At 44.5% G+C, this 27,496-nt stretch overlaps 1 protein-coding gene across 2 annotated transcripts in view; it reads right to left on the reverse strand.

Moving 5' to 3' along the window:
• DOCK1 (dedicator of cytokinesis 1) overlaps nt 1–27,496 on the reverse strand; it is a 2,312,292-nt gene that overhangs the window by 1,801,845 nt on the left and 482,951 nt on the right. For both annotated transcript variants that reach the window (XM_069611483.1, XM_069611484.1), the window contains exon 22: nt 20,271–20,405. In XM_069611483.1, the coding sequence (XP_069467584.1) occupies nt 20,271–20,405 (135 nt within the window). The remainder of the gene's footprint in view (nt 1–20,270; nt 20,406–27,496) is intronic.

Consider the following 27,496-nt stretch of genomic DNA (forward strand, 5'->3'; position numbering starts at 1 on the left):
AACCTATGAACTTGGAGGTCTTGAATATCTGAACATGTACATGTACTTACCTGACAGCACAGGTGCAGTATATAGCTGACTGGAACGGGCCAGCTCCGAACTCCCCGCACTCCCAATAGGGTGCTGGAGGGGTTTCTTTGTAGTCCCTTTGTCTAGTTTCTAATGAATTATTTTTTTGTTAGCTTTTCTACAATTAATGGCTGGTGGCAGTTGCTTACTTTTTCCTACCATTGTCTGTTTTTACCGCGGGCTGCAATAAGACAAATGGCCCCAGTCTTCTTTTTTCACTATTTCTTGTTGGAATGGTCGTTCTTACGCACCAAACCAGGTCTGGTCTCTTTGTTTTGACTTTGCGGGATTCACTGGTGAAGCCCGCCTCTGGCTCCAGCATGTCTGACAGAGGCAGGAAGTAAGGGAAGTGCCCGAAACTCCCTGTGCTTAATTCCCTTGGTTACAGGAATGCACCCAAAGGTGATTGGCAGGCTGGCTGTCCTTGAAGGACAGTCACCCTGCTGTGTGAGTGACTGCTGTGAATGAATGGGAAAAACCTGCATAAAAGGTGAGGCTTTTTGCTTGGAAGGCAGAGTTGGCCACTGGACGAAGAAACCGAAGTTCCAGGGAGAAGAACACCAGATCCAGTGCATCGCTTTTAAGTCAGACCCGAGCTCCAGGAAGATCCTTTGGACTCCCTCGAAGCAGGACTGACCAAGCCTGAGCCACCTCAACAGAGTGCTGCAGCCCAGATGCGAGTCCATAGTGGTATCCGAGAACCGCAGTGGTGCTGTTTGCGAGAGACGCAAGGAGCTGAAACTGCAAAGTGCTGCTGAGCTGAAGTTTACCCATTGCTGCCGCCAACCTTCCATTCGTAGTGCAGGAGTCCCCAGACATCGTCCTTCTTGTCCCTATGACTGAGGCCCAGGAATACAGGATCTGCAGAGCTACACAGGAACACAAGCCAGCTGGAAGCAGTTTTTCTTCTAATCAAAGGTACTGTAAAACTTTGATGACTTGCCTCTTGTTATGTAGCCTTGCTAGCTCTCAGTTGAGACTTGTCTTGGTTACCCTTGCAGAGTTGCTTGCAGCTTTGCCCCTCACAAGCTTCCCAGCTTGTTTCCTTTCAGCGATTTCATTTCTACAAACTGTTCTAAAAAGATTGTGCAAGACTTTTACTTACCTGTAAGAAGATCTCCAGCTCCCCTAGACTTTGCTCAAATAACATTCGCTGTCCTGGCTCCCTGATAGACTCTACTTACCTCTGACCTTGTGCTTTTGCCTTTCCCCCAGGAAAGGGTTCATTTACCTTGCCCTGGAGAGTTCAAAGAGTACCTATCAGTTTATTAATTATTTCTTAACCTTTGTTTTAGTGCCATATCTAACCTTTGCACCAAACTCAGTATTGCTCTAAATGTACCAGTGATAAATCAATGTCCACAGTGTCCTAGCTATTTAAATCACTTGAGGGTGTAGGAAGTGTCTGAGTGCCATCCCCAATGGGTATCATCTGATTAGAGAAACCAAGAGTGTGTTTGAAGCATATTTTAAGTGTTACATGTTTTGCTCCCTTCAAAAGAAAGCTTATTCAACTGATTGCTAAATTAATAATTGTTTTATCAAGAAACCTTGTGCATAAGTGTTTATTTGAATAACTGTCATTGTAAAACTCTGTGCTACAACCTTACAGCTCACATTGACCCCTCTTCAGATAAGCCTAGCTGCTCAGTCACTCTAGCAACTTGTGTACTACATGCTTATACCAAAGGTTGGGTTAACTATTGCCAAGAGGACAAGGCTGGTCCAGTCTCCTTCAGGGAACTGCATACAATCTTGCCTAACAAAAGGTATAACAGCCATATTTAGGGAGGTGAGATACACATAGTACCCCTTCAAGTAAGGCCCTAATGGTGTCCTCGTCTGGTGTTTCAGTTCGTTTAAAGAAACAACAATATAGCAGTTGTGCCACTGTATAAAGATAAACACATATTGAGGTCTAAACGTATTCATAACAAGAGGGTCTTGTAAAGAAGGTCCAACACCACCTTTGAAAACCTGGCTTCTGTCTTTCAGTGGGCAAGATATTTTGTTGGTTTCAAACCTCTGCCCTAGAGAGGGGAGAGGAAACTATGGGCCTGATTAAAATAGCGTTTTCCAATGGGATTGTGCCATTATAAAAACGCTTCAGTGAATCAGACCATATGTTTCCTATATAGGAGTTGACAAGCAACACTATAAAACAACCACAATACTTGAAATTAAATCTTTAATGTAGTCGATAGCTAAGTAACTTTGCAGTTCTTCGAGCTTACTGGGTGAAGCCAATAATTTCTATCAACTATCATAAATCAAAGGCATATGCATTCCACGACTAGTTACACTTTGGAAGACCCAATTCACCATGCATTTACCAAAGCACATCACTGTGGTTTTAGCATAGCTGATTGCCATAACATTCAGGACACAGTACTCTTGCACACCCACAAGGGACTTCTGAAGGCATATTGGGGCACAATCAAAGAGCACTAACACCCACGTATCAAAGGGTTGGCAATTTAACTGCATACAGACTCATTAAAAAAAACTGGCTTTGGCAGTTATGCAACGCAAATGTTGACAAGAGGAGGAGCCAAAACCTAATCTTATTTTAAACTTGCATTTTTGTAATATTTATGTTAATCTCCTTAAACCATCTGGTTGAACTCAAGCACACATTTACAAGTACAGGCCCTGAATCAAGATTAAAGTTTAACCATCATCTTCAAAAGTCTTCACCTCTTCGATTTATTAAATGGGGATTCACGAATCAGCAAATACCAAGTATAGGGTGACCAGCCCACATTTTAATGATTTGCACATCACACAGTTCACTGTCAAGCCACTTCAATTAGGTAGTGACTGATCAAATGTGCAGTGTGTCATCAACAAAAGAGCTGATACTCCTCTACTTTAATACCTTATGGCGCCTATATAATAAAGATACCATTTGCATGGCCATTTTTGTACCATGTTCTTTTCAGTTTTGGCTATTGGGTGTCACTTTAGCGCCACCTATACACTTCAACTATTTCACTGCAGTACAGATATGAGGGAGATTGTATGCGAGGAGGGACACAGATTGTGGGTGCTGTTTAGATGTTCCCAACCTACTGACTTCCCACAGACATCCTTATCCCAAAGGCCATTCCTACACACTACCTGCCCTTCGCCACCCAAGCGACCCTGGTTTGGGATTTATTAGTTAGTTCTGTCATGCAAATCAAACGTGTTGTGTGTGGGGCCTGCCTTTGATATTACTAAGAAGTGTTTTGCAAGTGTATGGTTAAATTGCAGCTGTAAAGGAGGAAATGGCATAATACAACTGTCTTAACCAAGGGCGACTTGGCCACCAGATTTAAAAACAATGTATGTGTTCTCACATCTGTTCCTTGCTCTTTGATCCTGTTAAAAACATGTATTGGCAAAGCCAAATGCTGTGTCTTGTGTACAGATATTAGATTTTCCAGGTGTGGACATCATATTCCCAGGTACGCCCCATTTCAAGTGGTAAAATCACTATGGCAGTGCGGTGCCTAGGAAATGCCATCTCATACCCACACACACGTCAAAACTGTTGGTGTTGTCAATGCTTGTTAAGTTGTATGCAGTGCCTAATGGCATTTAGATGTAATACAACAAATGGGAACACTTGAAATATGCCTTATTTCCACATTTTGGATTAAAAAGCACTTGCTCAGAAGGCAAGAGCTCCTCATAGTGTACATCAGTAGGAGGACTCAAATAATATTCACGATGCCATGTCACTGCAGCACGCAGTAAATAAGACTATAAAACCTATTTCTTTTAAATGAGTTACCTTGGTGGCAGCAATTGTAGCAACACGGCATGTTGGGTATTGGTAATTTATGGTGCCTACTTTTGTGCTATATTTTAAAGTAAGCAGTTTCTCCTGATAAGTGCAATCGAATGCTAAACACAAAAAGAAAACCTGCAAGTAGCTTTTAAAATATGCAGACTTTTCTACCTGTAGTATTAAATAGTCTCAACACTTAGCCATCGCTGTTAGGTAGAATTGTGTGTGCAATATTCTCCCCACTTGCGAGCCTCCCAGCACTTTCTGCTGACGATCAGTTCTCTGGAGTGCGTGGGAACCTTTTTTTCCCACTCTAACTCTGGGAACCTTTTTTTAACCCTTTTGGTTGTAACTTTTTGGAGTAATGCTTTCTTCCACATTTTAAACATCTGCAAATTATTATTGCAGCATGCAGCACTTTCTGTGCAGTGTTGCTGGGAGGTCTTAGAGCTGCCCTTATTATTTTCCTTGTGATAACTACTGCTTCCAAGGATGGGGTGATACTTTCTGCCTAACTTTTATTTTGTGGAATCGGTATACCCCACCTTATGTGGAGTACTGAGGGGACACAATGTATCTCTTTTTCCACTTTTACTGGAACTTTCTAGTTACAGTGACAAGTTCATCTGAGTGGCTGATGGCAGTGGATATTTTCTACTGATTGTTTGTGAAACTTGCATGCAGGCTGCTGTTGCAGCTGCGCTATGGGACACATGGGGCACCATTGTACTAAAATGGTGCCAATCTTCTTTTTTTTCACCAACTATTGATGACTTGTCCTTCCTTGAGCCTTCTTCTACCTAGCTGGGTGGGGGAGATCTTGATCTTTTTTTGTCTTTCACAGGTTTCCTTGTGAACACCTTCCAAGGCTAAGTGCCTGAAATGGCAGGAAGTGGGGGAGGTGACCGAAACTCATGTGTTCTTTGTCCTGCAGTATGGCTGCCTGGATCTAGTTTGAACTGGGAGGCTGGCAGTCCTTTCTGACAAGCCAGCCCCCAGATCTGCGTGTATAGTTTGAATGGTGATTAGATGTTCCAGCTGTTCTGCCTGCATAAAGGCGAGGGTCCTGCTGGAGCAGAAAGAGCGAGTCAAGCCATGGAACCAAGAATCTTAGAAAGAAGGACGTCTGCAGCCATCTCCAGCGACCACCAATGACTGCTGGGTGACCGCTGCTGGTCCAACCTGCTCTTCTGAATGACAGGGAAGATGCAGACCGGACAAATTACTCCTCTGGACAGGTGTGACCAACCAGCCTTGAGACAACCTGCATTTTGACCCATCCTTTGAAGAGCGTCAACCGTCATGGCCTGCAAATCTCCAATGTCCTGTGACCAGGACCAATCTGCTGTGCATAGTCTCCTAAAGTGTGGTTTCAGCTGAACTTCTTGGGCATCCTGCTGGGTCTACAGTGACTTTCTCGCTGTAAAATGCCTCCATTTCCAAGTCAGGACTGAGAAACAGAGAGAAGTGCTGTGTGACAACTGTCATTGAACCGAAGCCTGTGTCGAGTCCCAGTGAGCCAGTATCGTGAAGATCACCTGCGGGTCCATCCCATCTCAAGAAGCTGACCACCTGCTCCTGCCAAAAGTTCCTCCTTTAGTCTCCAGGTCAAGAATCCAAACAGGAGCTGCTGTCGCCTCACCTGGGGATCTGCTGGTGGCACCATCTTCTTTCTTCATGAAAAGGGACTGTCCATTCCTAGGTACTCACCTGGGTGCTTGCTGTGTTGAATCAGACTCCCTCTGAGCTTTCTGAGACACATTGGGCTGGACAACCCAACTGTGTTTTCCCAGGTCTAAGGATACTGGTCCTTTGGTCTACAATAGCTCAGGGGCAACGTGCTTGCCTTGGAAGCAAGACGACAACAGAGCACCACAGGTTTGATACCTAGGTCTGCATTTCAAAACCTCTGGGTATTAAGCCCGGTATAAATACCCATCATATCATACAATGCTTAAGAGGGGTCTACCTGACCGCCCTGAATCACCTTTTAACTAAACATTTAACTTACCTGCTATTTTGATAACTGACCGTGTCCGTCTTCATTTCTTTTGATGTCCAGGGGCCCTGGTTCGCCAATGCCTCCCCTGACTCTGAGACTCGTATCCCCAGATAGAGTTGGACTTTGTGTAGGCTGCCTAAAAGTACTTACCAGTATCTGTGTTAGGTTACTTAATGTTGGTTACAAGAAGTGATTTGCTGAACTTGAATGCTGATCTAACTACTTACCTGTATATCATCCAAGAGTTAACTATTAAACTGAGTAATGCTTAGCAAAGGTCTTACTGTGTATAAATAAGAATACATTTACTTAGCTGTAATTCTAATACTGTGTTAGCTGCGTTAGTGTTTATAATAAATAAAAAATATATTTATAAAACTACTGTGAATAAGTCTATTCTTTACTATAGGTGAGCTCCTTCTATACAGCCCTTCTCCCTTCTATACCAAACCTTTTGGGTAGTTCAGGCCGAACCCTGTGTCCCCAAGTGTGAGTCTTCTACAGTCGTACCACAGGTGGACTAAAAAAAATCGCTAACAATCACCTATTGTGAGCATCAGTACACAGGCCGTTTAAAATGTATACCACCAAAGTTTTAGAACGAATTAAAACATTTTATACGTCACAAACATGACGGTCTAGAGCATGGGTGCACAACATACGGCCCGCGGGCCAGTTGCGGCCCGCCATGCTGTTTTGTCCGCCCTGCGAGGCACAAAGACTTTCCTAATGGAGGGCGGCCCGCAAGCAGCATCGGCCGCCCTCCATTAGGAAAGTCTTTGTTGTCTTCCGGGCTGGACAAAACACTGGCCCTCATTGGCTCAGCACACATGCACCACGTTTCTCCTACGAGCCACGTAGTGCGCGTGTGCTGCACCAATGGAGTGCCAGCACTACGGGTGGCGTGGTCCATAAGGCTTGATGCCGGATGGCATTTCAGCCTTGGACCACGCCAGCCGTAGTATGATTCCAGTTACCTCGCCAGCGTTCCAGTTTACCTGCCTTCCAGCACGTCTCCGGTAAGTGGTCTGTTTGTGTATGTGTGTCGGGTCTGTTTTGCTGTATGTTTGTGTTGTGTATGTTGGGGTGGGGGGGGGTGTCTGGTGTGTATGAATGTTTGGTTTTGAATGTTTGTTTTGTGTATGTTGAGATGCGGGGGTGGGTGGGTGTCGGATGTGTATGAATGTTTGTTTTTGAATGTTTGTTTGGTGTATGTTGAGATGCGGGGGTGGAGGGTTGGATGTGTATGAATGTTTGGTTTTGAATGTTTTTTTGTGTATGTTGAGATGCGGGGGTAGGGGGTGTCGGATGTGTATGAATGTTTGGTTTTGAATGTTTGTTTTGTGTATGTTGAGATGCGGGGGTGGGTGGGTGTCGGATGTGTATGAATGTTTGTTTTTGAATGTTTGTTTGGTGTATGTTGAGATGCGGGGGTGGAGGGTTGGATGTGTATGAATGTTTGGTTTTGAATGTTTTTTTGTGTATGTTGAGATGCGGGGGTAGGGGGTGTCGGATGTGTATGAATGTTTGGTTTTGAATGTTTGTTTTGTGTATGTTGAGATGCGGGGGTTGGGGGGTGTCGGATGTGTATGAATGTTTGGTTTTGAATGTTTGTTTTGTGTATGTGGAGATGCGTGTGGGTGTCGGATGTGTATGAATGGTTGGTTTTGAATGTTTGTTTTGTGTATGTTGAGATGCGGGGGTGGGGAGGGGTCGGATGTGCATGAATGTTTGTTTTGGAGTGAAAGTGCGGTGTATGTTGAGATGCAGGGTCTGTATGTGTGCATGCTTGCTAGTTTGTATGCTGATTTGGGGGGGTTCTGGTCTGTATGGGTGCATGCTTGAGAGTGTGTGCGCTGAGTTGGGGGTGGTGGGTTTGGGTCTGTATGGGTGCTTGTTTGAGAGTGTGCTGAGTTGGGGGGTGGGGGGTTAGGGTCTTTATGGGTGCATGCTTGAGAGTGTGTGCTGAGGTGGGGGTGGGGGTCTGCATGGGTGCTTGAGAGTGTGCTGATTTGGGGGGTGGGGGTTCGGTTCTGTATGGGTGCATGTTTGAGAGTGTGCTGATATGGGGGATTCTGGTCGTTATGGGTGCATGCTTGAGAGTTTGTGTGCTGATTTGTGGGGTGGGGGTTCGGGTCTGTATGGGTGCTTTTGAGTGTTCTGATTTGGGGGGTGGGGGTTTGGGTCTGTATGGGTGCATGTTTGAGAGTGTGCTGATTTGGGGAGTGGGGGGTTCTGGTCTGTATGGGTGGATGTTTGAGAGTGTGCTGATTTGGGGGTTGGGGGTTCGGGTCTGTATGGGTGCATGCTTGAGAGTGTGTGTGCTGGGGTGGGGGGTTCTGGTCTGTATGGGTGCATACTTGAGAGTGTGTGTGTGCTGAGTTGGGGGTGGGGAGTTTGGGTCTGTATGGGTGCATGCTTGAGAGTGTGTGTGTGCTGAGTTGGGGGTGGGGAGTTTGGGTCTGTATGGGTGCATGTTTGAGAGTGTGCTGATTTGGGGGGTGGGGGGTTCGGGTCTGTATGGGTGCATGCTTGAGTGTGTGTGCTGAGTTGGGGGGTGGGGGTTTGGGTCTGTATGGGTGCATGCTTGAGAGTTTGTGTGCTGAGTTGGGGGGTGGGGGTTCGGGTCTGTATTGGTGCATGCTTGAGTGTGTGTGCTGAGTTGGGGGCTGGGGGGTTTGGGTCTGTAAGGGTGCTTTGAGAGTGTGCTGATTTGGGGGCTTGGGGGTTCGGAGTAGGGGTTGGGGGTTCGGAGTTGGGGGGCGGGTGGTTCGGGACATAGTGCTTGGTTGGGGGTGAGGGGGGCCATGGGGTATAGTGTTTGGTTGGGGGTGAGGGGGGCCATGGGGCATAGTGTTTGGTTGGGGGTGAGGGGGCCATGGGGCATAGTGTTTGGTTGGGGGGGGAGGGGGGCCATGGGGCATAGTGTTTGGTTGGGGGTGAGGGGGCCATGGGGCATAGTGTTTGGTTGGGGGTGAGGGGGCCATGGGGCATAGTGTTTGGTTGGGGGTTGAGGGGGGCATAGTGTTTGGTTGGGGGTGGGAGCCATGGGGCGTAGTGTTTGGTTGGGGTGAGGGACATGGGGCATAGTGTTTGCTTGAGGGGTAGGGGCCATGGGACATAGTGTTTGGTTGGGGTGAGGGGGCCATGGGGCATAGTGTTTGGTTGGGGTTTGAGGGAGCCATGGGGCATAGTGTTTGGTTGGGGGTGGTGAGGGGGCCATGGGGCATAGTGTTTGGTTGGGGGTGGGAACCATGGGGCATAGTGTTGCACTCCAAGAGTGAACCCAATAATAAAGCAAAAACAGGCACAGTTAGGAGATGTACATCCTTTGCTTTTTGAGGAAAACTGACTCAACGAAGGCCATACTCCTCTTGGGCAACCCAAACAGCAAACTATAGCAGTCCAAAATAACGGAATGGCCAATCAAGGGTCAATAAAATATATATATAATTTAATTAAACAGATGATATACAATAACTAAATAGAAATACATTACAACAATGGAAAATGTGTAGTACAAAACGTAAGTTTGAAATGCAAATAAAAATCGTTACCCCTCAAAAACATTTTTTCCATGTGTTTCATACATATTGGGGGTTGAAAAAACCTCCTGCCACGCCCCGCCTACCGCCCCGCCCACATTTACTTTTCGGCCCACTATAGCCCTCATGTAAGGTACTTTCGGCCCTCTGTCAAAATCAGTTGTGCACCCCTGGTCTAGAGCATAACGTCTTCCTCTTTTTTCTTCAAATGAAAACGTGAAATATATTTGCTACGAAAGCCCGTGAACAAGACATTTAGAAGATTACAGAAGATAAGATGTGGCAAGACCGTAAATCTTGTTGAACTCTACTGCTTCCAGGGCTGAAGTAAACACCGCTGTGAATAATTAGGCCGGCATATTTCCATAGTTCCAAGTCCATAAATTGTAGCCATGCTTCAAGGTACTTCCCTTCCGTCACTTTAGATGTGTCTATTGCCAATTTACCCTTTTAAAGATTAAGTTCAGTGACGAGGGACACCAAGGATAGAGGGACCTGCTGCTTAGTGCGCTTGCTACTTCATTAGTACTTTTGTATACATCACAGAAAAAAAGAAGAATGAAAAAGGAAAAAGCCACGATGTTTTTATCCATGCAAACTTCTTTGTAACCTCATATAGATTTCTAGATGAACAGCCACCCAATACTGGCATACAGTTCACTGTGGAGTGTGATCGACATCTGGTAGACAACAAGAGCAAAGGCCGAGTTGACTGTGAAGTCACACCGAACCATAAGGCAGAAAAATAGCCCTACGCTTGGTAGCCACCACCTATAATGTTGTATTGTGTACGGCCTCCCGTTTCCACTCCTGCACTGTCCGTAACGCACCAACAATGCAGGGGATCTGGATTGGAGACAAGGTGACAAAAAACAAAAAACAAGCCCTCCCTCCCCTCACGCCATAATAACCCAACAAACCAAGAGAACGAAAAAAAAAAAAGAAAACACCTGGCAGGGGAAATGCTGTATCCCACCGCGATCACAAGATGCATAATTCCCGGCCAAGATGTTCCACAGCATTCAGAAAGGGAACTATTGACTTTGGGCTTCCTATAGATTCCATATTAATAGTGTGATTGGTTTATTGTTCGTCAGCTTATATTGAGAGCTATTAAGGGAAAACTAAACAGAAGGTGCACGCATTCTGGAATACACCATCATGAATAGTGAAAGATGCGTGCAAGTATGAACTAGGTATCTCCAACTTCTAACAAACCATGGTGGCAAATGTGATCTATCAACACTCAAATCCTGCAGCAATGTGTGGGTCGATACACTGATGACTAAATCATGTGATTAATGTTCCTTCTCTTCAATCAAAGTTTACAATCAAAAAAATTACAGGGTAATCGCAACACTGCAATTTTACAAGGTATATTTACCGTTGCTTTTTCATACACACTTTGTGTGCTTCAAGAATACAGCTGGTAACCCGGCATCAAGTTGAACGAGTCATGTTCCATTTCTTTACTTAAATGTGTCTGTGTTTTGCCACTTAATCCTTTTCTATTATGTAAATATTATTTTTCTTGAGCAGCTGCACAACAGTGCATTATCATTGAAGAACATACGTATAATTATTTCATCTGACGGGTCTATTAATTCCTAAGAAACATGAAGGCTTCACTCTCCAATGTAATTATTCACGCACTGAAAACATAATGGATGATACCAGGTAGATGCAATATAATTAAACATCTTCCATTACAACTTTCATGACAAATGACAGCATTTCTTGTCACATTTACAAAGAGTCAAACATGGAGCCAAGCCACCTGTTTAGGGCATGGCACCATATGGAGGGGAGGCACATGGGGGTAGAAGATGGTAATGGAAGGGATTGGAGAATAGGAAGTGGAGAAACAATTACAGGTTGTAGGTGTGCTTTGGAAGACGTACACCTTCATACCAAGTATTTAGATGGAACTGATAATACTTTTTAATGAATGAGGCTCATCAGCAGACCAATGGCAATTGTGAGAAACCAAATGGTGTCTCACTTACTAGTCCCTGGGGATCTCTCTCTCAGGTGGCCAAGGCACGGCCATTGCCTTTGGATTCAGACCTTGGAGGTGGAACAGTGCGGGAGGATCACCTGGGTCGAGGGTCTTCGGAGAGTGGGGGTGAGACAACAGATGGTGAGACGCGGCATTCCCTCCTTTCCAGTACCCATACCCAATCCAATTATATACGATTCTCCAACATCGCAACTCCCCCCCTTCTACATGAACACTGGACCAAGAAGAGGGTGACAGAGTAAAGAGACCACCACATACATATCTCATGGATATGTCCTGCTAATCAGGTCAGGCAAAGTCAGGCACTTGACCTTAATCACATACATCTGATATCTATTAGCTCCCCCCTCACACAGAAAATAGCGGACCATAGAGAGACTCTGAGCAAGTTGGAACACGAGAAAGAGTAGATCTTCCGGGGTGAAGGCAAACCCACTGGAGCAGGACGACTGATGGGGGACTAGAGCGAAGGGTAGGGAAACCCTGAAGGTCCCTGCAGGAGTTCTTTGCCTCCGGGAAAGCATGAGGGATACACAGAGAAAGCCAAATTCCAGATAAGAAACAACCTGCATGGTGTTTCAAGGACGCCCACGACCCTCCTGAACGACAGAGCTGGGGAGGCAAGGCCAAGGCCAGGTATTAAACGTGTCTCGTGAATTAAAGCAGCAAAGATAAGGAAGGAATGAACACAGCCGGTCAGTAAGTGAAAGACATGAAATGCTGGTGTGTGTCAAGGGAAGATTGAAGCCGCAACAGTGTATCTTACTGATTGAAGGCTACGTACATGCTGATGAGATGCGAAAGAAAGCAAACCAGTATTGAACTTTAAGTTACCGATAACTGTGAAGTCAGTAATACATAGTAGCGCAGTGGTCTGGCGAAAGGAAGTAGCCCACTTGAACGTCTCAGTCAAATAATTGATGTCTTGATATAAAGTGAACAAACTCTGAAATGTTCAACTCAGATGAAAGGGAAAGTTGAAAGGTAATTGCGAAGATGTCATAACTTTTGTGCTTGTGGTATGAACTACCAAGACCATGACACCTTGGGGCAAATAAAAGGGAACTGAAGTAAAGTGGTCATGCAGAGGTTTATGGTAAAGGCCTCGCACATTTGAAAGTCTTCTACATCAGTGAAAGATCTGAGCCCGGCTGAGGGAGATCGAAAGCGTGAAATAAGTTAGGGGAAGGGAAGTCCAAATGAATGTGATTAAAGCTTGGGGAAGGGAACTCCTGGAAGTGTTGTGATTGCCGAGCCTGGCTGAGGGAGATCTATGTTGAATCAGGTACTTTTGGGGTTGAAATGTCCAAGCCCGACAGAGGGAGACCTACATGAACCTTTGTTGAACTGTGAAAGAACCTTTGAAACTCTAGAATAAGTGACTTTAACGTAGAAGGCCAAGCGGGCCTCAACCCATGTTTTGAACTGCCTTTTGGTGATAAACTGAGCCAGAGTGTGTCATCCTGTTTACGGGGGGTGCCTTACTCCATGCTGTCCAGCAGCTGACTCAGCCACCGTGATCCTTTATGTTATACCATTGATTTTCCTTTGCATATACATTCCCCCTTTCACACTTTTTGTATAAGAGATAGGGCAGGCATTAGGTTTTGTTAGTAATGGCCATTTGAATTTGAAAAATTCTTACTAGGACTGTGCTTCCTCTACTTGATGGTAGAGCCATTTCCCATCCTAGCTATAGGGCAAAGTAGGAGTTTTGCCAAACCCCAAGATTATAATAAAGGTTTTGAAACTTGTAACTCATGTGTCAATGTCATACTTGTGATACCATGTCTCCCTTACACAATACATACATGAGGATATTGTTTATATTCGATAATTTGTTAACCGTGCCCAGGAAGTGCAGGGGTGCCAGTGCTAGACAGTACATTTAAGTGTTTTCTTATGGGTGCTGCACACACATGGAGAAATCTAGCAAACCAGGAGTAGTGCAAGAGTGACGGGGCAGGGGGAATGCGCAATGCCTAACTCCTAGACCTGCTTCCTTCTGCTACTGAGTAAAGGGACCAAATTACAAGCATTTCTTTTCGCTCACATAATTGCCAAAGTTCAGTGTAAAAAATAGGTGTAAAAAAGCCAAGTGCTCCCCAAGACGCCATATAGAAAACACCATCCCAGATGCAGACTCAGCCCCTGGTGTCTCAATTATCTGAAATTCGGACTCAATCTGGCAGGGACACTTAGCAACTACAACAGCAACAGTTCACAGAACAGTTGCTGCCTAGCTATTGTTTTCTGAGAAACTGAGTTGATCTGCAGATAACAGAGGTCACACTTGCATGCAACACAGCAGAGAACAATGACCTCAAACATACCTCCACCACATCAAGCCAGCAAATCAAGTTAAGTGACAAAACTGACCAAGGGCTAGCCACAGCAATTTTAAGGGCAGGCTGTATCTGTCCATCTATGATAAAGTGCTTATTTGATGTTGATCTAGTCAATCCCTTCTGAGTTGCGTTCATGGGAGGGAATATTGTGGTAGCAGGAAAGCAAGCTGATAGTGAAAACTAATTGTCTTTTTGTAACAGCATGAAAACTGCCAAACTAGAATAAACATAAGTTGGTGAATAGGTCACTTGAGGCACTAAACAGCACAAATGATCAAACATAATTTTTTATCAGCATCAGAACATCAAGGACTCCAGTCCACATGTCTGCATTCAAGGTCAAAAACAGGTTTGGGGCCATTAGGGCCAGACCCCTGGATCAAAGTAGAATAAATGAATAAATCCTCGTCTTCTGCTATTCTCCTGCCTCCATGCCCTCACAGATCCTCTTGCAAACCACCCTCTGCCTCCCCTTCACCTAGGGACTCCGTGTATGCTGACTTCCTACCACTCCATCTGCTCCTCTCTTCTCCCTCACTCCTCCCTATCCCCCTTCCCATTGCATAACAATACTGGATGATCAACCTAAACCTGCTGCTGGAAGATCAACCCTCTTATTTATTCTTTTGCTTTTTCTTAAAAATAATCTAACACAATGATGTTTATATGACATTTCAAAAATGTGTTCGGGTCCACCACATCTATTAGACGTGTTAAACCATCATATAACTCCACAGCTAAAAAATTAAAGATTCATTTTTCTCATAAAATCTCATTAAATAGATATTTCCCTCATTAGTCAAGCAATACACTTTTGAAACCATAAAATAATGTATTCAATATATCTAAGTACCAAAAGACAATATCAAACCATCTGGTGGCTTGATATTCTCTTTTGATACTCGGGCGGATTAAATAAAATATATTTTGTGATAAAATCATTTTTAAGAGAAACTTATATTTTGAGACTTCAGAAAGCATCTGGACTGGGAACCTAGAGTATTAACGTGCATGCAGTTGCAGGTTATTCAATCTCTTAGTATAAAGGTCAGGATAGACTCCATTCTGGTTTAACAGTTGTACTCGTTCTCCCTGAAAACAATGTTTCTATATGTGTCCTTCTCTATTTCCTTCGTGCTTTGAGGTTTGAACTCTATCTCCCAAGTTGAAGCGTTTCAAGTGCTTCATTTCTATGGTTTCCTTTATGCTTTGGGACTTAACTCTCCTAGAACACCGCATTTCAAATGTGTTCCTTCCTACGCTGTACAATGGTTAAATGGCTTTGCTTCTCTTGTTGTGATGAACACTGCTAAAGTAACCACTCCTACTCCCAGCGATCAGTGTGTGACTCCACATAAACACACGTAATTTGTGCTGCTGCTAATGCCCTCGCTCTTTATTACTGTTTTGTGTCAAAAATCTTGTCAGCATCACCGTTCTTGTGCTAAACATCTCAATAATCCTTGTCCTGGCCAGCCTCTATCTGACCACTATTCATCTGCTACATCTCGGATAGCTGCAGGATTTCACTGCATTCTTCCAGTTTAATGCAGGTCACAGACGATTGAAAGGGACATCTTTTTTTGCGAGCTGTGATTCTGTTTTCTCTAATTTAGCTACCACCTTGGGTTCGCTCTTCATTAATACACCACAATGATTAAGGTCCACAAACTCCAATTGAACTGCACACTCTCTCGCCATTCTCATTTTCCCAGGCCACAATTGTGGCAATTTAAAAGGTCTTTTTTTCTCTAATCCTCGCACAATTCCTCTGCTCCCTCTGTTGACATGTCACTTTTTAAAATATCTGTTCAAAGTTTCACTTTCTCAATCTTTCCTCCACTTGACCTCCTCCCTTCTAAAATTACAAAACAAAACGTTAAACCCATATCCACTAACTAGACTAGGTGTCTGAAAACTGTAGCTCTGAAGATGTTTTGGACTACACATTGTATGATCTGTCACCATTCACTATGCAGGGAGGGGTTGATGGGATTTGTCATCTGGAGAGCCAAAGGTTGCAGACACCTACCTCGACTAGTAAGGACTTGCCTTTATGCTCTACCTGCACTCCTTGCCAACACCATTGAAATTACCTGTTTAAAGTTCGATTCAACACCAGCATCTCCATTATGAGAACTGTTACCCCATTTGCTTATATCTGCTCACCCAAACATTCAACCATATTTTTCCCTCATTGTCCAACAGCTCTTAACAACCATATGGCTCAAACTATTCTCTCACTCTCCTCCTCTAATTTTTGCTTCCTTCAAGGAAACCCCTGCTGCACTGCTCTTAACTCAGCTATGTCCAACCTTTACACTAACCTCACCTCGTCTCGTCTCGTCTCCATGCTCATCCTCACAATCTTGTTCAAGTTGAATTCACTTTCTTCCTCACGCCAAGTAGAATACTTGGCGAGCTACTTCTCCTCCTAAGTACATTTTGTGGCAACCTGTATTCCCTCATCAATCCCCTCTGTCATTCCCACAATGACCCTGTTCTCACCTTTCTCTCATTATTCGACTTTACAACAATCACCCTGGCTGACTTTTAATCCAACCTCCCACCTGCCAAACATTCCTGTGCTCCAGCTAACCCATTCAGACAACAGACAAGGGGTTTGCACAGCTTCCTTGCACCTAACCCCCGTATCTGTTCAATCCTTTCACTTTCCTCTAGTATCCCCATGGCCTGCTTCAAGGTGGCCACGATCATAGCCTTGTTGAAGAAATCCACCTCCAAGCCAAGCCACATAGCCAAATATGAAGCCATGCTCTTCATTATTGCAAACTTCTCAAAAGTGTAGTCTGACCGAATCATGAACTAGCTCAAGGCAAACAGTCTGAGTGACTTTCTCTAATCTGTGTTCTGCAGCAGACACTCAATGGAGTCCACATTCACCAAAGTCTATAACTCTGTCAATATGGCACACCACTTCTGTCATCTATTGTTTCAACATACATTTGATAGTTCCAGAGTCCTTATTCAACACAAATTGAAATGTGGAATGACAAACCTTTGCGGCTGGTGCCTGTCATAGTAAATAAAGTAAATTAAATTCAATATATTCCCTAAGGACACATTGAAGGGGGGTGTTGTGAGGGTGACCCTGAATCCTTGCAAATAGTGAAAGGCGTTAGGCACCACTGCAACTGCATTACAAAAATAGAATTCATTTAAAACATTTATAACCATGTCAACCCTACAAGACCATTGTTGTATCTATGCCCAAGCAAGGAACTAATAGTGTCAAAGACAGTGTCGAACATTTTCGATATGAACCAGTCTTAGAAAAGAGAACATATGTAGAGGCAATATTGTTCTCTGATGTACAAACACTTATCCATAGTGTGAGTGAAAACTAAGTGAATTGTTGTGTTTACAATATTTATTGAAAAAAAACTTGCATCTTTCAGAATCAAACAAATGTCAAATTGGATGTCTAAATTGTGGTATATGTTATTCTATTTCCTAGAATAGTCATTCATATTTGTTTTTTTATGTATGGATATTTGCATGAATTGGAATACAAATATTAGCGAGGCAATAGCAGGCAGGTTGCATTTTCCCCATCTGTAGATAAGGTGCCTGCAATTAATGAATTGATTTACTATTTTAAATACAACAGAATAGTCATACTTAAAACAGCCTATTCGTTGTCCCAGATTTTGGGGTGGGACTTTCTGGATGGGGGTATCAGAGCAGGAATTGTTCTCCGAAAATGATCATTGGAACAGTACATATATTCGATAAATGGGTGTCATTACAAACATCACAAATACAAAATTCTAAAGTGCATAATAATAGATAATTATTTAACGTGTGTTACAAGTGTAATTTTGTAATGTGAAAGGTTTCAAAGTGCATGTTGCCAAAAGGCTAGACTGATTAGAAATATAGTACTAACTATATCATGACTTTGTGATGTAACGTTAATGCAAATTGTAAAACTATATATTCTAAATTATTAGCAGCAACTCCATACAAGAATACCAACTTGCATAAACCCCAGTACCAAAATGTTCTCTTGACATTTAATAATGCCCACCTCCAACGGGAAGCGTAACTATTCTTTCTTGAAAAACATGTGCAGAGTAAACATTATAAGGATCCACATACCAATCCTCAGGAACTTACATATCTTGGCCACTATACTGAGGTCCAGTGTTAATTAGAAAAGAAGCTTATGAACCATCTACTTTCATTTTATTACAAGATTACTACTCTTGCCACATGATATACTATGTCAACAGCAAAGATTCTCCAACCAGATATTGTTAGTCCTGAAATGTTTCTGCAACAGTGTATGAGGCCTACTTGCTCCTAATCACAAGTTCCTGTTACCTTGTATTGATTGCATCAATGACCCCATATACCGTTCCTGGTATGCACAGATTGACATAGATACCATACGTGCCAATGTCCAACTCATATTGTGGGGTTGTACATTTTATTCAATGTCATGTATGTAAGCTCTCTCTTGATGGGAGGATCAAAATCAGACATATTAAGGAGTCCACACCTAAGGAAGCCTTCAGAGGGTAGGGATAGATGATATTAAGATTAGATTTTCTCTGGCTTCACGGAATATCATGAAAATGTGCCTACCCACCTACTTTTAATCTAGAGAAATGAGTAATACTAATCACTGCTTATCAGGGGTCTGTGTTTTTTCTGAATGTATATTACATAGAAGTGATGCTTAGAATCTTTTCTATGAAGCCCAAAGTAATGCTTTGAAAGCACAATTCACAACACTTGAACTAGCATGGGCCTGTTTTACGCTCACCTGGCTCCCACAGGGGCGTCGATCGGACCCGGACAGCTGCGGTCTCCTCCAACGTGCATCGTAGTGCAGAGATGACAGACTGGACTGGCCCGCCTAATCTCGTCTGCTTGACCCGTAGAAGTATTCTCCTTATGTTTTCGAAGGATGAGCTCTCCATCCTGCGTGGAATGCAGGGGCGCGTAGATACCAGTTACTTCACTGGTTCGAAGGCGTTGGAAGAGTTCCGGGTGAATATTGACTCCGATGTTCCTGGCGAGAACCCGTAAATATAAAGTCCAGAGAGTTCAGTATGTCCGATGTTCACTCTTGTCCCATTACCTTCTTGTGTTGCAGCTGGGTCCAAGAGAAGATTGTCTTGTGGCAGCTGATGGCGTTCAGGTAAGAGTCTGTATTACCCAACACTGTCCGGTAAAAGATGTGTGTATTTAACTTATTGTTTTCTCTCTCCTTACAGGTGCGGCGTAAGAAGTTGCAGGATTTTAAAGAATAATGCCTCCGGTGGTAAATCAGGTAAGTCTTTGGTGGTAAAAAGTGATTGTATTTGTTGTCTCTCTCGGCTCACCTTATATTCCTTTTGTTCCCTAGATGCTGGAGTTCGGCGAGGAAAATGATGGAGGCAGCGCCGAATCAAAAAATGCTGTGAGGACTGGTGAGTATGGCGCGGCGCTGCAGCTGGCGATGCGACGCGTGCAGAAATAATGTCCTTTCCAAGTTCAAAGACGTGATGGATCTGGAATCGGGTAAGGAATTAAACTAAAGTCTGTGTTCTAACCTTTCCTCCTTCTTTCCTTTTTTTCTAGGAGCTCTGGATTCGAGGCGGGCGTGGCAGAAGACTGGATGCTGACTGCAGGCACGGTGAGCGTTACGCTGCTGGATGCAGAATAACGCGAAGCATGTGTTGCTGTTCAGGCGTGGTTTAAATAGCCTTCAAAGTAGTCCCAGGTAAGAAGTTCCCCCAGAACCACACCCGAGTAAAATAAATAGTCCCTGAAGTAAAGTAGTCCCATTCAGGCCTCACGTTGGCTAGACTTCATTGCAGCATGGTCTGCATGAGGTAAGTAATGTACATGAGTCTGGCGCCTATGGCGCCAGGACTGATTTCCTCTATGAGCCTGGTGCCAATGGTGCCAGGACTGTACCCAGACAGCCCCTAGCCGGGGCGGCTGGGTTTTTAGTAAGCACCTGGATGCCTGCTCCCGGGGCTGATGGGCTTGGTCCGGATGCCCGGGGGTAGGCATCATGACAGCCTGTCAACCCTGTGAATATTTCTATTGGCTGTATCCAAAACATGTTTCTCATTTCCTTGACAGGAGATGATCCTTGCCATAATGTCTCCCACTTGCTATTCAAAGTCTTAATAAATTAAAATGTCCTTTTTGCAATCCATAGTTACCCAACTTGAATCTCAGTGTGCATTTTAGCCACACTTAAGTTACAGGTATTAAAATATTACATTGATGTCATTAGGCGGCTCAGGGAATTGCAATACTGTAGAACATACAAATGCCTGCATTCGCTTTTAATGAGAAGTACAAACAACATAATATTGGCAAACTAAGTTTACTCTATTTACCTTACTGTAAACAAAACAAAACATCTGATGTAGTTACAATTTAACAACATTCAGTAGCACTAAACAGTTTTAAAAACACATACCTCATTGCATGTTATACATAATCAAAATTAAAATACACAATATGATAAACCTTATTAACTTACTGTATGAAAAGTATCCTGGATCTGACAATGAATTTGAAGATATACTCCAAGGCTTTCATAGCTTTGAAAATTTGTTCGGTCATTCCAGGTTTCTCAGAACTATCCACATAATTTCTTAAAACTCTGGATAATTTTCTAGCAAAAAAGAGGGATAACATAAGGATTATTACTAGAAGACATACATTACTCACCGTAATCGTAATCTGATACTTGTGAATCTGCTTAGATTCACATGCTGTGCATATAGTCTGATATCTAGTGGTAATCGCAGAGTATTGCATATTTTTTTCAAAGACCGAAAAGGGACGTTGACATGGGTGTGACAGTAACACTATCCCCCAACGTGACATGTAGTGTACCCAAAATCCTTCTTGCATCGAGGTCCCACCGGTTGTTTTTGTTCAAACATGACTGAGCCTTACAAAAGCTTGACTGAGTACAGAAGAAGGTTTAAGATTCTATGTTCCTTCTACTCCAAGTGGGGGGGGAAGGGTGTGCGCATGTGAATCTAAGCAAATACAATCATCAGAAATACAATTACGGTGAGTAATGTATGTCTTCTGATGCTTGTGAATCTGCTTAGAATCACATACTGTGCATAGACTAGTGAGCAGTACTGGGAAATGGTTGAGGGCTGTGTGAAGGAACAGTTGTAAAGAGATGTCTTAGCATTGCTTGTCCCACCTGAGATTCAGACCTGCAGTGTGTGTCTAAGCAGTAGTGTTGGGTGAAAGTATGAACAGAACTCCAGCTTGCTGCTTTGCAAATGGAGTCTAGAGAAACATTTGCAATGAATGTTATGGTAGCCCCTGTGCCCAGACTAGCGTGGGCTCTAGGCATAAAGGGTAGATCACTCTTGGCATTACAGTAACACAGTGTGATGCAGTTAACAATCCACCTGGAAATAGCTGATTTAGACACAGTGTCCCCTTCTTTAACAGCTGCCACATTAACAAAGAATTGGTTTGTCTTTCTCAGTGGCTTAGTCTTTTCAATATAGTATATTACTGCCCTCCTCATGTCTACTATATGGAGGCTTCATTCTGATACTTTAGTGGGGGTTTGAAAGAAAGTGGGGAGTTATATTGATTGATTCACATGAAACTTCGAGATGAATTTAGGCACTAAACTTGGGAGTTGGGTTACAAATAGGGGGTAAATTCTTACCCCTTCCACGAAGGCCTTAATCACCAGGATCTTTCACCATGAAACCTTGCTCTGAGATGTGGTATCACAGAGAAAGCGGCTAGGTGGACTTGTAGGGAATTGAAAACAAGTCCTGAGGCCAAGTCCTGAGGCTAATAGCTGTGTTAGATAAAGCACTATATATTTAGGATAACAGTCAATGGGATTGACATTCTTAGCATTGCACCAGATAAAGTGTTTCCATTTATTGGAGTAACAATGTCTGGTGTTGGGTTTCCGTGCTTCCCCGGGTATGTCCATACAACTCTGAGGGAGTTGGAGATGCCCAATCATTATTACTTCAGGAGCCAAGCTGCTAAATTTAGTGTTTGGGGGTACAGATGCAGTGTTTCCAACCAGTCTTGTGACAGAATGTTGTACTGGCATGGCAGTTTCCCGAGAGGGGAGATTGACATTCTCATGAGATGGGAGAACCATGGCTGTTGAGCCCAGATTGGTGCCACTAAGATCATTGTGGCTTGTTCCTGGTGCATCTTGTGCACTATCCTGTTCCATTCTCCAGAGATGCAACCAAGTCGATGCCTGGAAAACCCCACTCTTCAAAGACGTTGAGTCGAATGCGCTCTTTCAAGTACCACTTGTGCCCTATGGGTAGGTGCAAGTCTCTGCTGAGCATGTCTGCCAGAAGATTGTGTTCCCTTGGAACATGTTGTGAGAGAAGGAATGGGTCGTGTTTGGGTGCCCACTTCCAGGTGTTCTGGGACTGTTTGGATAGCCCTAGAGAGACAGTGCCCCTGTTGTTCAGGTAGCACATAGCTGTGGTACTGTTTAAATGGTCTTCCCCTGTAGATGTGCTTGGAAGGCTTTAAGGGATTTGAACACTGCTAGCAGTTCCAATAGTGATGTGACTGGATTCTAATGATGGGGACGAAACACTGTGTGCTGAGGTGAGCCCCACCCCGACAGACATGCGTCTGTGGTGACAGTGTCCTGTACTGCAGGGGTGGTAAATATGTTCCACTGCAGAAGGTTTTCTCATGACCACCACTGCAGAGACTGAACAAGGCCTGTTGAGACAACCATTAGATCGTCCCACTGGCCGCTGGCCTGACAACATTGGCTCAAGAGCCACTCCTGCATGGGGCACATATGAGCATGTGGAATTAGGAAGATGCTGGATGCCATCATCCCCAACAACCGCATGGCTTTGCACAGGATTACCCAGTGACTGGTTACATAATGAGGGATCTGGAACAGCAGGTATTGAACCCTCTCATTGGAGGGGAAGACGAGCCTGTCTTCTGTCCAAATTAGGGTCCCCAGAAACTGTTTGACCTGGCTGTGGACCAGACTGGACTTCTCGTTGATAGAGAACCCAAGATTGAATAGGAGATCCACTGTCCTCTGGGTATTCCCCAGATATGTCCCGTACGAGTCTCCGGTTATGAGCCAGTTGTTGAGGCAAGGATACACAGGGATGGACGGCCTGCGCAGGTGAGCTGCCGCTATCGCTAGTACCTTTGCAAACACCCTTGGGGCTGAGGCAATTCCGAAGGGGAGAACCTTAAACTGATAGTGCGTGTCCTCTATCTTGAACCCGAGGTACTTTCTGTGCACTAGCAACATCGAAATATGAAAGTACGCATCTTTCATGTCCAATGTGCCCATTTAATCCCCCTGCTGCAGCAGTGGCATTACTTCCTGAAGCATGGTCATCCTGAACTTTTGTGGTTTGACATATTTGTTTGCAGGACGCAGATCTAAAACAGAGCACATGGTTAGATCCTTTTTGGGTACAAGGAAGTATATTGAATAAATACCCTACTTTACCTGGAGATGAGGGATGATTTCAATGGTGCCCTGTTCCAACAGGACCTGGACTACATCCAACAGGATATACAGATTGTCTGATGACAGTCATCTGCTTCCGTGTGGATGATGGCAGGAGGGTGGCCAGAGGAACTCAATGCAGTACCCCTGGGGGCAACTGCTATCTTGAGTACCCACTGATCTGATGTGATCCCCTCCCACATGTGGCTAGAAGATGTTAGACATCCCCAGGTGGAGGAAGTGTTGGAGGGTAACCGCCGAGTCATTTGGAGGTGGAGGCTGGGGAGCCTTTGAAAGCAGAGTTTCTACATTTGCCTTTCTGTCATTGAAACCTTCTTTGTTATGGAGACTGAAAACATCTGGAGGATCCCCGCCCAGAAGCCCAGTGGGTTCCCCCTGAGCCATACTGTCCTTGCGGAGAGCTAGAGAAGGACTGCCTGTTAAAGGGCCGGTGGGTGTTGAAACCTCCTCTCTGGATGAAGGGCGTGGCTGAGATCTGATTTTAAGGTCTTGTGCTCCTTCAGAGCTGATTCCAAAGCTACATTGACCACCTTGCCCGAAAAAGGTTGGCATCCTTCACTCGCTTATTAATGAGGAAAACCTGGGTCTCTGGCTTAAACCCTGAATTCTTCAGCCAGGTGTGGCAATTGAGAAGAGTTCCCTGGGCAAGGACGCATCCCACAGTTTCGGCAGTGTCCAAGGTATTCTTAAGAATATTCTGTGTGACTTGCCATTCCGTCTCAAACACAGCTTAAAGGCGAGTGGGTTCCAGACCATCTTGGAGGCCATTTTGAATGAGTCCCCACTGAATGTCACTGTAGCTCACCAGGAGCGTGCTATTGTTGCCGTTCCGAGTGCGAAAGCCATCAGAGGTGGTGACACGCTTGCCAAGGTCATACAATGTTTTGCAGTTCTTGTCGGGAGGAGATTCAGACAACGACATTGGTAGTCCTGCCCTTTTCTGTGTAGTAGTGATGACCAGCCAGCCCGGGATGGTATGGCCCCGGAAGTACAGTGGGTCTGAAGGGACCAGGCGGAACATTTTCTCCAGAAGGGGATTGACCGCACGAGTGAACGATGGTGTGAGCAATGTGGGAGCCAGGCACTTCTTTACTGAGATCAACAAGGGGTTACCCTGGATGACCGGAACTTTTCTTTAAGGATGTTTTCCACAAAGTCTGAGTAAAGGACAGCTTCTTGTGTGGTGAGCTTAATGTGATCAGCCGCCTTCTTAAGAAAGTTATTAAACAGCATTGGTCATCTATAGGTGATGTGTCCCTGGGTTGAGTGACAAGAGGAGCATTCAGAAAAATGTTCACAGTGGCATCAGGTGTGGAATGCCATGTTCACTGGTCATCCGCGGGTTTTAGTCTGGGTCATGATAAGTAGGGTCCTGGCTGCAATGGCTAGGGTTCTGGACATAGTATACGTCTTGGTTTTGGTCATCTGGGTCATCCAGAGAGATCTGCCTGGGGGTCCCGATGGGATTCTTCAGGAGAGGCAAATTGAGCATCTGCGGAGTGGAGCCGCTGTGACTTTAGAGGGACTGGACAGGGGTCAGCAGCCCTATGGCATTTCAAAATATCATCAAATTAGCCTATGAAGTTAATGAACTTGGCCATTTTTTCCATACAGGCTTCAAATATGTCCCTAGTCCATTCAGAGAAGCCTGAAATATCAGGAGGAGGAAAGGGCCAGGTAGCTGGAACCGTGTCCTGCTTCAGGGCCCTGGAAAGAGAAGGAGAGGCCAGAGAATAGTCCTCAGGCAAAGGTGAAGCATTCTTGGGGTCTAAAACATGTAAACAGGCGTTTAGAAATCTTCTCCTTTTCGAGCGTTTGAGGAGTGGACCTGTCCCAGCACATCTTTCGACGCTACCACATCAGAGGCCAGGGATTTAGTGGAAATGCCCTTTGGAATAGGTTTATTGACAAGTGTAGGGTGCATTGATGGGTGCGCAGGGGGCGCCGAACCGGAATGTTCGGAAGGCCCAGCTGAATACTTGGATGGGCCTGCGGGCATAGAAACATTCGACAGGTCCGCTGAAGAACGTTTAGGGGTTTTGTGCTTTTGAGCAGGTGGCGAGTGTGTGTGTCCTTGTTGCCAGGGTGCGACTTCCCCATAGCAATGCTGGCGTCATGGGGGGGTGACTCTTGGCCTGCATTGCGTAGGCAGCCCACCGTTTTGTACGCCTGCTTTTCAAGGTGTAAGGTGTAAAGGGTTTGCAGGCTTTACAGTGACGCTTATCCTTATCACAAGGGAGGCACCGATTGCATCAGCGATGAGGATCTTTACAAGGAAATTTGATGCTGCAAGACGGGTATAATTTAAAAGGCGTCCTCTTCACAGCAGAGGGAATCAGCAGCAAGACCAAAGAAAAGGGAATAGAATGGGTACAGAAAAGGCATTCTCAAGAGAAGTCAATAAGAACAGGGCCCCACTCTACCCACTAAAAAGAGCTGGTCAGAGGGCCAGGGCCAAGTGGAAAACAGTTGCCGATCCGTCAAGAATGGATCGTCGGTGGACATGATCAGGCATTGAGCAGCTGTTAAGTAGTCGTCGAAGGGCAAGTGAATCCCCAAAGAAACAGGATCAGCAATATAAAACTCTTGAGCTCCACATTATGTGCGACTGACTAGTTTGGCGGAAAAAAAACATTCTGGTGGGACCATAGTGCGTGAAGGATTTTGGGTACACTACATGTCACGTTAGGTATAGTGTTACAGTCACGCCCATGCCGATGTCCCTTTTCAAAATACTGTGCGATTACCGCTAGATGTCGGACTATATGCACAGCATGTGATACTAAGCAGATGCACAAGCATCAGAAATAATATACAATTTAGCAATCACAAATGCACCTCATTCTTTCTCCCTAGGTTATTTCCTCATCTACAAAATATCTTGAAAAGTGTAATATTTCTATGCAGTATCAGACCTGTAAGTCAATGGTTTAAAATAACATTTAGGCATTGCATTGCTTGCAGAGAATACATACTACACTACACTCTATTCACTTTAGGTACACAATAACCAGAAACCACATTTGTACACATATCTGAATGCCATCAACCATGTTGGTTGTTAGCTGTGACTAAGTGAACATAACCCATGAAAATGCTGAGACACAGTACCTACAAATCTTTTTTCATCAACGTTCTCGCTCCAAAGGGTGATTATAGTCCATGTGCAATTTTCCACAAATAAAGAGTAACTGAGAAAATTCCAAATAAGTGAATTGGTTTTTATCACCTGACCTTGTCCTCTGGTATGACATGGGCCAGAGAATAGTGCATGATGGGGAAAGGGGCAGAGGCAAAACTCAGAAAGAATAGAATTACTTTTTACAAAAACGAGGGCATCTTCCTACAAATTAAATCTCAACAGAAGGGGCAAAAAAAGAACAGGGTGCCTGGAAGGGAAGGTGTCATTGTCGGAAGACAGAGGTGGAAGCATTAGGCTGTTGAACGGAGAATCTGCTGGAGACATCCTCTGTCACCCACGCGGAAAGGGCGATACATGAAGACCCTAATGAGACCCTGAAAGCAGCATGACTGAGGGGTATCAGAGAACTGTGAAATGCGTTTAGGGCATGTACGGAGCAGAGAACCCTGAAAACTTTCTAGAACCTGAGAGGAGTCAGAACACTTAACTGCGTAGCACATTTAGGCTGCGGGGGAGATGTGAAATACTCCAAGTGAAATTGTGAAGTTTTAGAATGCACCTTGCAGCACTGAAAGACACCTAGAACCTTGGACTGGTAGTGAGAAGATTTAGAAAGTATCTAGACCATGAGAGGGACAGTATGAAGTTTGAAAGCTGCCTTACAAATGACTGTCAGTAAAACCGTTTTAGAAAATGCTGGGAGATTGAAAGGGTCATTGAAGTATTTTAATGCATTAAGGAAGCCGGGAGGTTCACTAAGACGACAGGAAAATGCCTAAATTCTAAAACGTGCATTGACTCACCTGTGCACGGACACCTGCAGAGGTCAAGGGGATTGAAGCATTACCTTGAGCCAACGATCTGGGAGTAATGTCAACAGGGTTGAAATAGAAAACAGAAGTAGAAGCAGTCTTTTCCACTCCCATATATGCAGAGAGAGAGCATTCCTCATAGAGAGTTCCTAATGGGAATGGGAGCCTTTATCCCCTATAGGGGAGTCAATCAAGAGATCCAGGTTATCCAGTCCCCTATGGAGGGTCTTGCTTAGCAGGCTTACATTGCTAGCCTCATAGGGGTTGGATCCCCC

This window comes from Ambystoma mexicanum, chromosome 8 (genome assembly GCF_040938575.1).
Source record: "Ambystoma mexicanum isolate Mex_15411 chromosome 8, UKY_AmexF1_1, whole genome shotgun sequence".
Lineage (NCBI taxonomy): Eukaryota > Metazoa > Chordata > Amphibia > Caudata > Ambystomatidae > Ambystoma > Ambystoma mexicanum.